Source organism: Hakea prostrata, chromosome 6, assembly GCF_041222555.1.
Source record: "Hakea prostrata isolate BN-2017 chromosome 6, UWA_Hpros_2, whole genome shotgun sequence".
In the NCBI taxonomy this organism is placed as follows: domain Eukaryota; kingdom Viridiplantae; phylum Streptophyta; class Magnoliopsida; order Proteales; family Proteaceae; genus Hakea; species Hakea prostrata.
The window spans coordinates 39,616,204-39,629,304 of record NC_142605.1 but is presented as its reverse complement, the minus strand read 5'-3'; the positions used below and the strand labels follow the sequence as shown (position 1 = coordinate 39,629,304).

At 39.6% G+C, this 13,101-nt stretch overlaps 2 protein-coding genes across 2 annotated transcripts; one reads left to right on the top strand and one right to left on the bottom strand.

Annotated features, from left to right (window-relative positions):
- The first annotated feature begins 1,417 nt into the window (after window positions 1–1,417).
- On the top strand, window positions 1,418–5,658 carry LOC149014050 (protein LEAD-SENSITIVE 1-like). The gene is made up of 2 exons (XM_089158484.1): window positions 1,418–1,653; window positions 4,176–5,658. The coding sequence occupies exons 1-2, from the start codon at window positions 1,560–1,562 to the stop codon at window positions 4,889–4,891; spliced, it is 810 nt and encodes a 269-aa protein (XP_089014610.1). The 5' UTR covers window positions 1,418–1,559; the 3' UTR covers window positions 4,892–5,658.
- Window positions 5,659–5,830: 172 nt separating this feature from the next.
- Window positions 5,831–12,662, bottom strand: LOC149014049 (plant UBX domain-containing protein 10-like). The gene is made up of 4 exons (XM_089158483.1): window positions 11,520–12,662; window positions 7,493–7,663; window positions 7,169–7,372; window positions 5,831–6,279 (listed from the first exon to the last, which is right to left on the bottom strand). The coding sequence occupies exons 1-4, from the start codon at window positions 12,348–12,350 to the stop codon at window positions 6,049–6,051; spliced, it is 1,437 nt and encodes a 478-aa protein (XP_089014609.1). The 5' UTR covers window positions 12,351–12,662; the 3' UTR covers window positions 5,831–6,048.
- Window positions 12,663–13,101: the final 439 nt, after the last annotated feature.

Below are 13,101 nucleotides of genomic sequence, written 5' to 3'. Positions count from 1 at the left end.
AAGAAAATAGATGGAATTGACAAGATATTGGTCTCATGTAGCCTTCATCCAAAGAAAAATAATGAGAAATAAGGAAATTGACTTGGTAAACTTTCATGAATATGAAACTACAAAGGTGGAATTATATAAATGGACTGGACTGGACTAGGCTGAGTTGGTTGCTTGGATGGGCTGGTTCTACAACGACATTCATGCTTGGGAGCAGCGCTACTCCCAGTAGCGCACGGTCCAGATTCAATTTGGTGTCTATAGAAAATATGAACCGTTGAATGAACACTTTACTCAACAGTCCAGATTTACTCTAAACGCCAAAATTCATCTACTCGTTTGACTGCCGGAAGTAGCAATGCTCCCAAGCAAAATCATATTTAGATTTGTTTTTAATTTTCCAAAACAAATTGAAATCTCCCAATAATTCTATGAAAAAGAAAAGAAAGAAGAAAAAAAAATAGGCAGTAACAAAGGAAAAGCATGGAACACCTTTACAAAAAATAAATAAATAAATAAAAGAAAAGCATGGAACATGCAAGGCGATCAATTTCTGAATCTCTATTACTTTATTTCCCCCTTGGATTAATGGAGTGATCCCTTTATCTTTATGGTTTTGAAAAAGGAAAACTATTGCAAACAAAAGTGTTATGTGCTTTTTTTTTTTTTTCTGGGAAGGAAGTGTTATGTGCTTAATGGACTTAATTTGGTGTATACAACTAGATTAAGATAACCTATTATGAAATAGGTTAAAAGACTTAGATTCATTTTGCTTGGAAGCTTTAGACAAAAAAATGACTGTTATCTCAAAGGTTTAGTTGTTATTTGACCTACAAGTCTACAGTTAGTCCAAACAAATTCGGATCACAAAGGGGAGAGGTAATGAAATGTTTTAATTATTTTTACTACATAATAAGAGTAGGAACTACATGAGATTTAATAACCTTCTTTTTTTTTTGTACGAAATTGAAGAGCTTCATTTATGAACTTAAAAAAAACTACAGACACAGCAAAAAAAGAAAGAAATACAAAAGATAACTGCATGAAACACAAGGTTCGATCCAAACCAAGGAATGGAAATTGGCCAAATGTCATACATGCAATAAACACGGACATCCTGACTAAGAAATGGGTCGAGCCCAAACCCTTAGAAAAGAGGTTGTAACAACCACAATAACATTTAAGCTCAAGAACTATACGTATCATCTATTACAACTGACACGCCATAAATACAATTCACCTTTGATTTATTATTTCAGTATTTTGAGATGGATTACATTCTTATTATGTGGTAAAAAAATGTCACATAACACATATCTCTCATGTCTTCCTAGCTGGAGGTGGTCAAATCGGCCGAAACCGAATAAAATTCATCAATATGCATCATATCGGCGTTTTTGACTAAATTGCAATGACTACAGTAATCTGTCATTATCATATTTGGCAGTGGTTGTTCCACACTCCACTCTGCTGCCCCTGGTCCTCGGTGGTCTTCTCTGTCTCTTCCTTCTTCGCCGTCTCTGTTTATCCATCCGGTCAACAACGACTAAGGCGAGATTTTACAAACAGAGATGGGTCTCCTTTCCAATAAGGTGGAGAGAAACCAGATCAAAGCGGGCGATCACATCTACACCTGGAGAGCCATTTACACTTATTCTCACCACGGTAGCTCAGACGCCATCTCTATTCTTCCTCCCATTTCTTTCTAGAAGCTATCATCAGTTATATGAATTAAAGACTGCTCATGTGCTTCTGGTTTCTTCGCACATTCTTTTCTGTTTTCTCCAATTTTACTTTGTTTAGTTCAATTTGTTGGTGAACCAAAAAAAAAAAAAAAATTCAATTTTGTTGGTGTTTCTTCCTAAATGTGAATCGAGAATGAGTTATTTTCTTCTATGGCTGGTGGGTCTCCGCCTAGAAATTGTTAAAATGGCCGATCTACAAGTTTTCCATTTGAATTACCTAGTGCATTTTTTCCCCTGTGCTGTTTATTGAGGCTCATGAGTCTATTCATCAGATGGATGGCGAGAGGAAAAGTATTACTAGAACTCTTAGTGGCTTAAACAGGATTTCTTATTTAATTTTCTTAAATCGTGTGCTTGTACATAAGATCTCGAAGTACAAATGATCTCTTTTTTTCTTTCTTCTTTTTTCTTTGTTATTGTTGTTGGTGGGTATAATTAATTTCTTCTTGGGCAAAGCAGCATTGATAGGATTTGGTTTCTTTCAGGAGAATTTTTGCTCTCCAGTTTCTTGTCGTGTCCTCGTGGGTTTCAACGATTACTGAGTTGAACCACTGGGACTTAATTCATCTCAGAAATAATTATTCCTCTAAGTTAATGCAGAATGTATCTCTTTGTCATGGAGTTGGATACTTTTTCTAATCCTATAACCTGAAGATCTCACAACTTGACTGTTGGGCCAAGTCTCGCCTTCATTTCTCTCCTAAACCAATCAGGAGTATGATAGATATTTTGGTGGGTTGCTTGGGCCTCTAGCTTTTCCAACATTAGTTTGAAATGCTATGCTAAACTTCTAGTCAGGCTTCTTTAGTTGTCATCTTACTTTTACTGATTATGACAAACTATCTATGGTTTCACTTCCTGGAGGGATGAAATAATAGTAAAAATAATACACCTAGTGTGGAATCTTACCTTATTAATTCCTGATTGTCTTGAACTGAGAGTTTTGGTAGAACAATTATTGTTCAACACTTTCTTAGCGCACATATTTGCTGCTTGATGCAAAAAATATGGGTTTACTAAGTTCTCTATTCAGAATTAACTATGGATAGTTTCTCTAGGTCAGATCTCACTTCATTACTGTGTTTTGAATTAAGCCAGTTGGTACCATCATGACATTATCTTCTTATCTGGTCATTTTCTGCATCAATCATGTGCAGTCCCTACTCCATGTTAACATATTTCACATTACTCTCTGCTAGATACCTTACACGGCTTTTCATTACATCTTAATTATAAAACCCTCCTGGTTTGGGAAACACTGTATTCTATCCTAGATCCCTGGTTCCCTCCCCCCTGCGCAGTAAAACCACATGGCTTACCGATTTATTATAGTGTTCCCACATATCATCATAAGACTTTTGATTACTTGGAACCTCATCCGTTCCCCATCCCCTTGTGTCCCCTGGGCCCCTTTAGTCTGGTTCAAAGGCCACATACCCCATCATTCCCTCACCCTTTGGAGAGCCCTCAACTTAGCCCTCCCCACTCAAACCTTCCTCATTAGCCGCCACATTTTGGTTGACCCTACCTGCATCTTCTGTAGGAAAGATTCAGAGAACTTAGATCATCTTTTTTTCTCTTGCCCTTTCCCCCGCTCACTTTGGTCTTTAGCCATCTCCTCTATTTGGCCTTGGTCGAGGCGACCTCGTGGTTTTGCTAGTGATTGGAATTGGATCTTGAAAATCCTTTTGGGCTCCTCTATTTGCGACCAAGTAGGTAAGCTAGTCTTTGGAGCTACCATCCACCACTTATGGTGGGAGCGCAACCTCAAGAGATGAACATCCAAATCTCGCTCCTTAGACTTGGTTTGGAAGGCCATCTGTTTTGATGTTTCTTCAAGGCTATTGTCTCTTCCCCACCCCACCCCCGTGATAGATTCCCCAAGGACTAGGCTTATTGTTAGATCCTAGGGACTCTCCGCTACCTTTCGATCCTCTTCTTGATCGGTCCCCCCCCCTCTCCTCCTTTTGTATCTTCTTGTTGTGTTTAATATATTATTTATTCACCCAAAAGAAAAAGACTTTTGATTACTTGATTCTCTGCAAATAGTGATGTGACTTTAGCTTATGCTGAGATTGTGAAGGAGTTTTCAATATTTTTATGCTATTTAAAGTCGGATCTATCTTGGAACTTTTTTTATTTCTTTTATTTTTTTTTTTTGGTTTTCTCCTTAGGGTGGGGGCATCAGTCATGCTGGAGGGAAGTGATGAGCATGCAGTTGTTTTTGGTTTCTTTTGGTTCTTCCAGTGATAAGATGACATTTTTATACTGATTTTCCTGCTCCCTTTCTTGAGATTTGAAGGACATAAGGCATTATATTTTATGCTTTTGAAATTCTAACCGCCAGACTGAATTTGTTGCCAAACCATCCTATATAATATTTTGTCACATTAATTACCTTTCATACTTCATAAGTTCCACACTCATTTCAACTCGGTGTAGGCATATATGTTGGAGGGAGCAAAGTGGTTCATTTTACACGGGAACAAGATACAAGTTCAAGTGTGGAAACTACCCTCAGTTCTAGTTTAAGTTCCAAGCTTCCATCAGTCTGTCCAACCTTCCCTGACTGTGGATTCAGGCAACCCAACAGTGGGGTTGTGCTCACTTGTCTGGACTGCTTTCTTGGAAATGGGCTTCTTTACTGCTTCGAGTATGGAGTTACACCTTCCGCTTTTCTTGCCAAAGTAAGGGGTGGGACGTGTACCACCGCAACAGCTGATCCCCCAGAAACAGTAATCCACCGAGCAATGTATCTGCTTCAAAATGGGTTTGGGAACTATAATGTGTTCCAAAACAACTGTGAGGATTTTGCTCTGTATTGCAAGACTGGACTTCTGATCGATGATAAACAGTCAGCTGTGGGTAGAAGTGGTCAAGCTTCTTCTGTCATTGGAGCCCCGTTGGCAGCACTTCTTTCATCTCCGCTCAAATTGTTGATGCCTGGACCCGTCGGGGTTGCAACTGCAGCAGCTGGGATGTATTGTGCAAGCAGGTATGCTACTGATATAGGTGTTCGAACTGATGTAATCAAGGTGCCAGTGGAGGAAATGGTCATGAAACTTGTTTGGCATGACGCTGATAGGCAACTGTCAAGGGATGACTCCTCTACCATAGATCCCACAGAATCAACAAAAGCCCTTGTCACTCTGAATTGAACAAAGTCATGAATCCATTATGGGTACAACTTAAGAAACTGAATGCAGTTGCAACCATTGAGATTAATGAACATGTGTCAATTCAGGTGGGGTATGATGTTAGTCAATTATTATGTGAAAAATGTGTATATCAGTGAGATTAGTAATTTATTCTGTGATGTCTGATGTCTGTTTAATCTCTGAAATGTGTGGTCTTTGTTTATGTTATGGAGGAACCAGAAAAAGATGATGTTAAGAGATTCATCAAGTAATTGTTGCCTTAATTGAATGTATAAAAACAAGCAGCTACTAATAAAGGAACAACTTTGAACTCATGGGTTTGGTTGGCTCATTTAGGCCGATGTGCTTCAGCCATCAGGTTCCAGATTTCAGTCCCACTAGTGAAGCATTCCAATGGTAGTGGGATAGGACAGCTATGTGTAACTGGGGTTTTCCCTCAGACTTGACTATAAGGTCAGGATTTTTTACAACAAAAAGAAAAACAAACCAGGCCTAAGGATTTTCTATGACAACAATGACAAGCAGCCACGTCTAATGATTTTCCACCAAGTCTTGTGGCAACTAAATGGTGTCAGCCATACATCTACCTTAATTCTTCTAACCCTTTCCATCTGGATTGAATAGCTTTTTCATACAAGGGTATTCAAAAGCCTGTATTCCATATAACCATATCACCTTAATTTTTTTTATACAACTCAACACTTCGCATCATAGACCCATTATACGATGATCCTATTAAATTTTCCTTTCAACTAACCACACAAGATCATGGATTTATCCATTACCAAAAAATCACCTCACCCCCAACAGACACGCTTAAAAAAGCTTAATGTTCTTTCGGCCAAAGCTTTGTGGCACTAGCCTTCTTTAGTCTTTTGGAACTCAATGCAAATAATGAAGAAATTGAGAACGAACTTAATTTTTAAATAGAAAAGGTTGTCTAAACTGTCAAGAGAATACTTGGTGTGCCAAACCCCTCCCTGAAAGCATTATGTACCATCAAACAATCATTTTCATACAAGGACCAAGATCCCATGGTACTCTTACCTACAACGAGTTGTATATTTAAAAACAATCTCAGATAGAATATTTTATCGTTGAATCCATTATCCAATTCCAGGCTGCTAGCGGTCATATAACTTGAACAGAATCTTCTCTCATGAGTCTACTTCTACGAAAAGGCTAGCCTGAGGATGCAATCCTGCTTCTTTCAATGACAAAGAGTGCTTCTCTGGGCCATAAACAACCCGAGGAAAGTTAGAGACCAGGTGATAATTCTCTGCATTCAAGCAATCCAACGAATCAACAAAATCATAGATGGACTGTACGGTAGCTGTGCTGTAGAACCTCCTTTCCTTCCGTTCTCCAGTAGGGAATCGTACCAAAACCTGTTCCCACAAACACAGCAACTGAATTAGAAATTGGGGGAAAAGAAACAAGGAATATGAAGAGGGGGAAAAATTGTGTCTTCAACTATGCCATACAAAAGCAATGTGAGAACATGATTCATATCAAGCATAGTTCTTCTCTTCTTTTCTTTTTTTTTTATCTTTCTTTCTTTTAGTTTTTAAAAGTAGATAACAAGAAAGCATTTTCTAAGTAATGAACTCTACATGAGTTATGAAATCAGATGACATTATTCATCCACAAACTAAAGAAAAAAGAAAAAGAAAAAAAAACATATAGGTTGAAGATCAAATACTATGTACCGAAAAAAGAAAACCAAATACTTTCCAAAGCAGGATGAAGTTCAGTGGGTAAAAAAAGCAAATGATTACAAACAAGTGGCAAGAAGCTTAAAAATGTTTAAAAGTTGAAGCAATAAATATCCAATTGCTTCCAGCAGAAATAGGCCTACAAGAATACCTTCATTGATTGGCCCACACCTGACAAGAAGAGTTATGTCCTTTTCCTTTTTATAGATACATGAGATTTTACTGCCAAATTTCCCCCTAAAACAAGATACAGAGTAGAACGACAACAACAGGTCATAAAAAAACTGGATCAACTGACACTTTTTTGAACTCCCCACAGCATTAAACAACTAAAACCATTCAATAACCGGATGAGTATAATTAGAACGAGTATCTCCCTCTCCACGGTATACAGTATCATAAAATGGGCACAATCCGGAACTCAACCAGATGACTGACTTACATGGTCAAAAGTAAGCAATAAGAGCTTAAACTCCTTTTCTTCAGTGGAGTTAAAACAGTTGAGGGAATAAAAAAAATATGCACATAAGAATAAACCAGAAGGGAAGAATAGAAGGATTACTTGTGTGACATTAGGTCCTTTCTCAGGTTCATCACCCAATGCCATAGCTTTCTCCTGCCGCCTAAGAGCTAGTGCAGCTTCTTTTTCAGCTGCTTCACGAGCTGCTCTTTTTTGAGCCTCCTCCTCCTCTTTCCTTTTTCTCTCAGCTTCAGCAGCTTCCCTTTCCAAACGCTCTTGCTCCTCTTTCCTTTGGCGCTCTCTAGCCTGATGAGGCAGAAAAACAACTTTAACTTATTAAAAATTATATATATAGAAGCAAGATTCAAAGGAACATCTGACTCTTCTTTAAAACTATAACACAAGGCACAATAACAAACACAATACTTGATCTGCTTCAAGTGCTGCCCTGTATGCAGCATCTTGCTCCTCCCTCAAACGCATGTTGTTCCTCCTTTCTTCAGCATCAAGCCTAGCTGGGACCAGAACAGAAGCACTATCTTCAACAACTCTTTGAAGGCTGGCGAGCAATTCTTCAGGAGATTTTGGTCCCTCCATCTGCAGTACATAAAACAGACTAACTAAAAAGTAAAACAAAAATAACAGGTTCAAATTACCATCATTATCAACAAATCAAGGGTGAGTCCAATAAACATAAAGAGGAAGAAGCACAAATTTTACCTACAATACTCTCTAGCACTGGCAAGACTGGCGTACATCTTTAAGGCATATTAAAATGTCGTTAATCTAATTCTGTAACCTTTGTTTAAAGTACCATACCCACTCCTCCAATACATGAGTATTCCAGGGTACCGACACAAAATAATTAGATGTATCTGCTTTTCTGTATCACATCGTATTAGCTGATACAGTTCTTTTACAGTTCAACAAGATACAATACAACCAATATGTACCAATACTTTGATACATTGATTCAGGGGTTGAGGAAAAAAATTTAGTATTGGCAAGTACGGCATTATGCTGGCCAATACAATGCGATACGTTGTTGTACACACATTCAAAGGCCTACCTAATTTTAAAATTGTGACTTCAGAAAGCATCAAGAGCACTTGCACAGACAACTTTGTAATCGTAAATTTAATTTTGTGAGGTCTTTCAAATTTCATACTTGAAAATCACCAAATAAAGGAAACAAACAGCACTTTGGTTGAATCAAGGAATCAAACTGCAGTACGGGCTGTGTGGCTCATGTAAATTGTTTTCTTCATCCAAAAATGTATTTCTCTGTATTTGACCATTCCCGTGCATATTTGCAGCACGCAATAAATATATCTCCAATGAGATACGATACGACTCTTAAAATCACCCCAGCAATACGACAGACGATACTGATACTTTAAACTCTAGCTATAATCTCAAAACACAATCATTTTGTTCTTCAATCCCCTTTTCCAAAGATAAGATGTTATTCTTCTGAACCATGAAGTAATCTACAAACTTCAAGTTTCACAGAGTATGCTAATGTAAGAACCCGCCCTCCTCCTCCACTTAGCAAAGTCTAGGAGGATCAAATGTCTGCAGCCTACCCCTGTTCCTAAAGTGGCTGTTTCCAGGTTTTGAACCCATGACCAAGCATTCAGCAAGTAAGCACTGGGCCAACACCCCAAGCACAATACCAATATTTTACTAGTGAGCTGATGGGAATTCTACCAAGATTTTTTTTTTTTTTGATAGATAAATAATATATTAAGCCAAAGAGAAGCACAAAAGCAATACAAAGGAGCCAATAATGGGGGGAGGGGGAGCAAGAAGCTCAAGGGGGGGGGGGGATGAGAGAGCAACTTAGACCCCATAAAGTAACAATGAACCTAATTCTGGGGTTCTCAGCAATAGGGGGAGGGGGAGGGAAAGACGCCTCGACAAAACATCAAAGAAGATGGCTTTCCAAATCATGTCAAAGGATCAGGATTTGGTGGTCCATCTTCTAAGGTTGCGCTCCCACTAAATGTGATGGATGACGGCACTAAAGACGAGCTTGCCAAGACGATCGCAAATAGAGCGGCCAGAGAAGCTTCTCGAGATCCAGGACCAATCCCAAACAAACCCATGCGAGTGTCTCAAGCGAGGCCAAATGGAAGCAAGAGCTCTATCCCAAATGTTACAGAAAAAAGGGCAGGTGAAAAATAGGTGGTTGATGTCCTCAGAACCATTCCCCAGCAAAGGGCACAGCTAGGGCTGGCGAAGATATGGCGGCTAATGAGGAAAGATAGATTGGGTAGGTAAAGTAATGTTGAGAGCTCTCCAAAGGGTGAGGGAGTGACGGGGGATGTGACCTTTGAACCAAACTAGATGGGACCAAGGGACAGGGGGTGAGGGGAACGGAGGAGGTAGAGAAGGATTTGGAAGGCGAAGGGGTCCAAATGGTGGTATCACAAGGATGGTTTAGGATGGGGGAGCGCAATCCAGGACATGTGTGAGACTCGGGTGGGGGAGAGGGGACTAGGCCCCATGGGAGATGAAAGTGTGTAGGGTGGTAGTCTTGGGGATGCGGGTCTCATAGACTGTGCGGGGAACCAAAGGAGGGAGAAACGAATGCCCAACGGATGCCAAGGGTCAAGCCAGAAGAGGGTAGAGGAGCCGCGCGAGACTTGGAAAGAGATGGCGGAGAGAGCACGGGGACAAAGGAGAAGGATCTTCCTCCAGATCCAAGAAGGATTCAAAGGGCATGGAGCCGTCCAAAGGGAATCTTGTTTGATAATGTATGAATAGACCCAGGAGACCCAGATAGAGTCATGCTTAGAAGCAATCTTCCAGATGAGCTTAAGGAGGCAGGCCAGGTTACATCAAGAAAGCGCATAATGCCCAGACCTCCTTCAGCTTTGGGACGGCAGACCGCAGCCCAAGAGATGAGACGAAGGAATCTGGAAACCTCTTGACCTTTCTAGAGGAAGGCACAGAAGAGGGATTCCAGCTGTTCTACCAAGATTTATTAGTTATACTAAACTTGGCGAGATAATTAAATTATTAGTTAAGAGTTTATTTGTTTTACTTAAAAGTAAGAGCATGTGAGAGGATTTCGTCTGATTTTTTCTATAAATATGTAACCAATTGGCTTAGGATTCAATTAATGGCTAATTTTGTGTATTTTTGGCATATGCCTTGTATATGCCAGTCTAGCTGAACTCTCTCTCCCCCTTAATTCTCTATTACCAATTCTCTTTAATATTCAGGCAGTCAACAAGATTCTATCACTTTCTTCACCCCCCCCCCCAAAAAAAAAAAAAAAGAACAAGAAACCGATACTTCCAAAAGAAAAGATCAAAAGCTTCCTCAACACCCATCAACAGGCTCTCTCTCTTCCACCTTCCATCAAATGATATAATCAGATCCTAAAACTTAGAATCGAACTTCCTTTCAATCTTCCATTTAATGTATTTGTTCTTTATTTTTAAATATAAAATAGCATCTAAATATTCCAAATCTAGCCGTTAGATAGAAATTTTCATACATGACTTTGTGAACCAATTGTTTGCAAGTTGTTCTGCATCCAATGGAGGGGCACTTCATGGTAGAGTCAAAAAAGAAATAGTTTCCGTCTCTGCACTCAACGAAACATTCCACTCGAAACCCAAGCTGCTTTACTGAATGGGAAGGAGCTACTCTACTGCGTCTGAAATGGAATTTACATAGAAAAGCCCCAATGGTGTACAAACTGATAAATCTTTATGTGAGGGAACGAAGTGCTAAAAAAGATGATAGAGATTGTTTATGAAGAAAATAGATATCCGTGCAAAAGAAAAGACAACTACATGCAAAATTTTCAGTCACTACTAAATGGCTTATCAAGAGCCTTGGAAAAGTTAAATAGCTAATTTCTCAGACCAACTTCAAACCAATATAATATAAATAAACCCGCCGGCAAGCTCAGTTGGTGAAGCTATGCCGGTTGTATCCAAGACCTGGAATCAACTCCTGCTTCACCCATTGCACAGTATGTGTATCCCTCCCCTCTCTAACCAACCAAATTTGGCGTGTGGATTGACAACAATTTTTTATGAACCAATTAAGTTCCCCTATAGAGGCATAACAAACTAGTTCCATTAATAAGGATTTCACAAATGGTGTTCATGATAATAGTAATCCTGTCAGCCGTATGAAATCATAGTAAGTCCATTCACCAAATACCCAAACAGCTTGCCAAAAATGCGACTTCCAGAGTCTTCAAGCATTCAATTTCTGGCAGAAAGCCAATTGAAAACTCAAAGCCTCCAGGAAATATGTTATGGATCATTTCTTCTTTGAGGTGTATTGTTGTTTCAACTTGTATACACTATACTAATAGATGTTCTTCTTGGATTTTAGCCTCTTTTACACCAAGTTTAGATTCAAATAGAAACAGAAAACCAAACTTGTGAAGAAACAGTAAAAAGAAGCTAAACACAAAGAACGCTACCTGCTGGAGCAATGCAATTCTCTGATTCGCGGCCGCCATTACCACAGCACAGAACGGAAACCTGGATGCCTTTAGGCTATTACTCATCTTAAATCCCTCGCTCGCCCGGATACTCCCTCCCCATGACACAAAATTCTCATTGATGAAGGCCGCAACAACTCCGGAACACAGACTCCGCTCACAAAACAACGGTGTGTCAGGATGATCCGGAGAATGTAAGTAGACAAATAGGAGTTTAAACTCCCGACGAGAACGCTGCAACGCATCCATAAAACCCTCAGTCACAAAATTAGGACAATTCGTTCCAAAATCCCTCCGGAACGCCTCAACAAAATTCGCCGCCTCAGCAGCAGACACAGATAGGGAAACCAGAGGAGAGGATGAAGACTCTCCATTACGGGCGGAACCCAAACCAAGCAAACCCAGGGAGCGGGAGAGGACACCACCAGCAACCCACATACCGAGCCCGATTGCACCAGAAATCAACCCTAAGCTGCCAGAAATCACAGAGAAAGGAAGAGTGATAATTTTCCACGCTAAACCAGGAGGAGCATCGACATCTGAAGCCAGCTCCAACTCCCGTTGAGACGATCCGGGCCGATCAAGGCCTTCCAAAGACACCAAATTAGACCGTTCGTTGCTACCGACAATGTAATGGTCATCAGTGTTTCCGTCGTTTGGGTTCATGGGAGCTGAATTCGTGGAGGTGAAGGCCGAGATGGCCAGTTCAAGATCCCAATCATGAGCAGAAAGAATCTCCGTGCACAAATCAGGATCATCGACTCCTGTAATTGCTTGAAAATAAGCCAATTTATCGGCAACATCCACCATACCTAACTTTTCAGTTGCAGAAGGGCAGCAAATTTATGGTATGAGTCGTTGATTCTACCAAAAGAAGTTGAAAACTAGGGTTGGTCGCGAGAACTAAATAAAGAAGGAGAAAATCAAAATATAGAGATCAACCAAGAACGAAGAAGAAAAACAGGAGATGGAGACGGGCTCCTCTGTCTATGAATCTTAAAAGTTACAACTGCAACACCAATCGTCCTCTGAAGGAATCGAGTCATTCGATAGCGTCGTTCCGTATTTATTAAATCGATTTTAAAAGTATAATCCAATAGGCGCGCGCACATAGGGATCCAAGTTTCAACCAGTGAAATGGTCATTCACAACGCTGTGTTTGGCCTAGAGGTGCTGCGGATTGATTTTCTCTTTTGAAAAGAATGAAAGTTCTCTTTTACCCTCCTGTTGGTTTGGCGGTTTGTGGCCTTACGTGGTTGAAACAAAATTTTCATTTTTCAATCCAATATAGTTAGAATTTTACAAAAAAATTTCGATTCAGTTCATCCAAGCCAGCTTGCGTGCACCTTGATTACATCCTAAGAGTGAGACATGTCTGCAAAGATCAGACCTACTATTTTTCCACTGAGAAATATAAATCTCTACCACTTTACATGAATAAATTTTTTGTGTGTTTAATCTCAAAGTTAGGAACTTAATTTATTAAAATAAAAATAAATAATTCAATCATCTACAATAAAAATATTTTCCATTCTATGTGGATAGATTATTTGAACTTTTT

Coding starts and splice junctions, on each gene's coding strand:
- LOC149014050 (XM_089158484.1), top strand. CDS start 1,560: ATGGGTCTCCTTTCCAATAAGGTGGAGAGAAACCAGATCAAAGCGGGC. Junction 1,654..4,175: donor TTACACTTATTCTCACCACG/GTAGCTCAGACG, acceptor AACTCGGTGTAG/GCATATATGTTGGAGGGAGC.
- LOC149014049 (XM_089158483.1), bottom strand. CDS start 12,350: ATGGTGGATGTTGCCGATAAATTGGCTTATTTTCAAGCAATTACAGGA. Junction 7,373..7,492: donor CAGCACTTGAAGCAGATCAA/GTATTGTGTTTG, acceptor CTGCCTCATCAG/GCTAGAGAGCGCCAAAGGAA. Junction 6,280..7,168: donor AAGGACCTAATGTCACACAA/GTAATCCTTCTA, acceptor TTGTGGGAACAG/GTTTTGGTACGATTCCCTAC.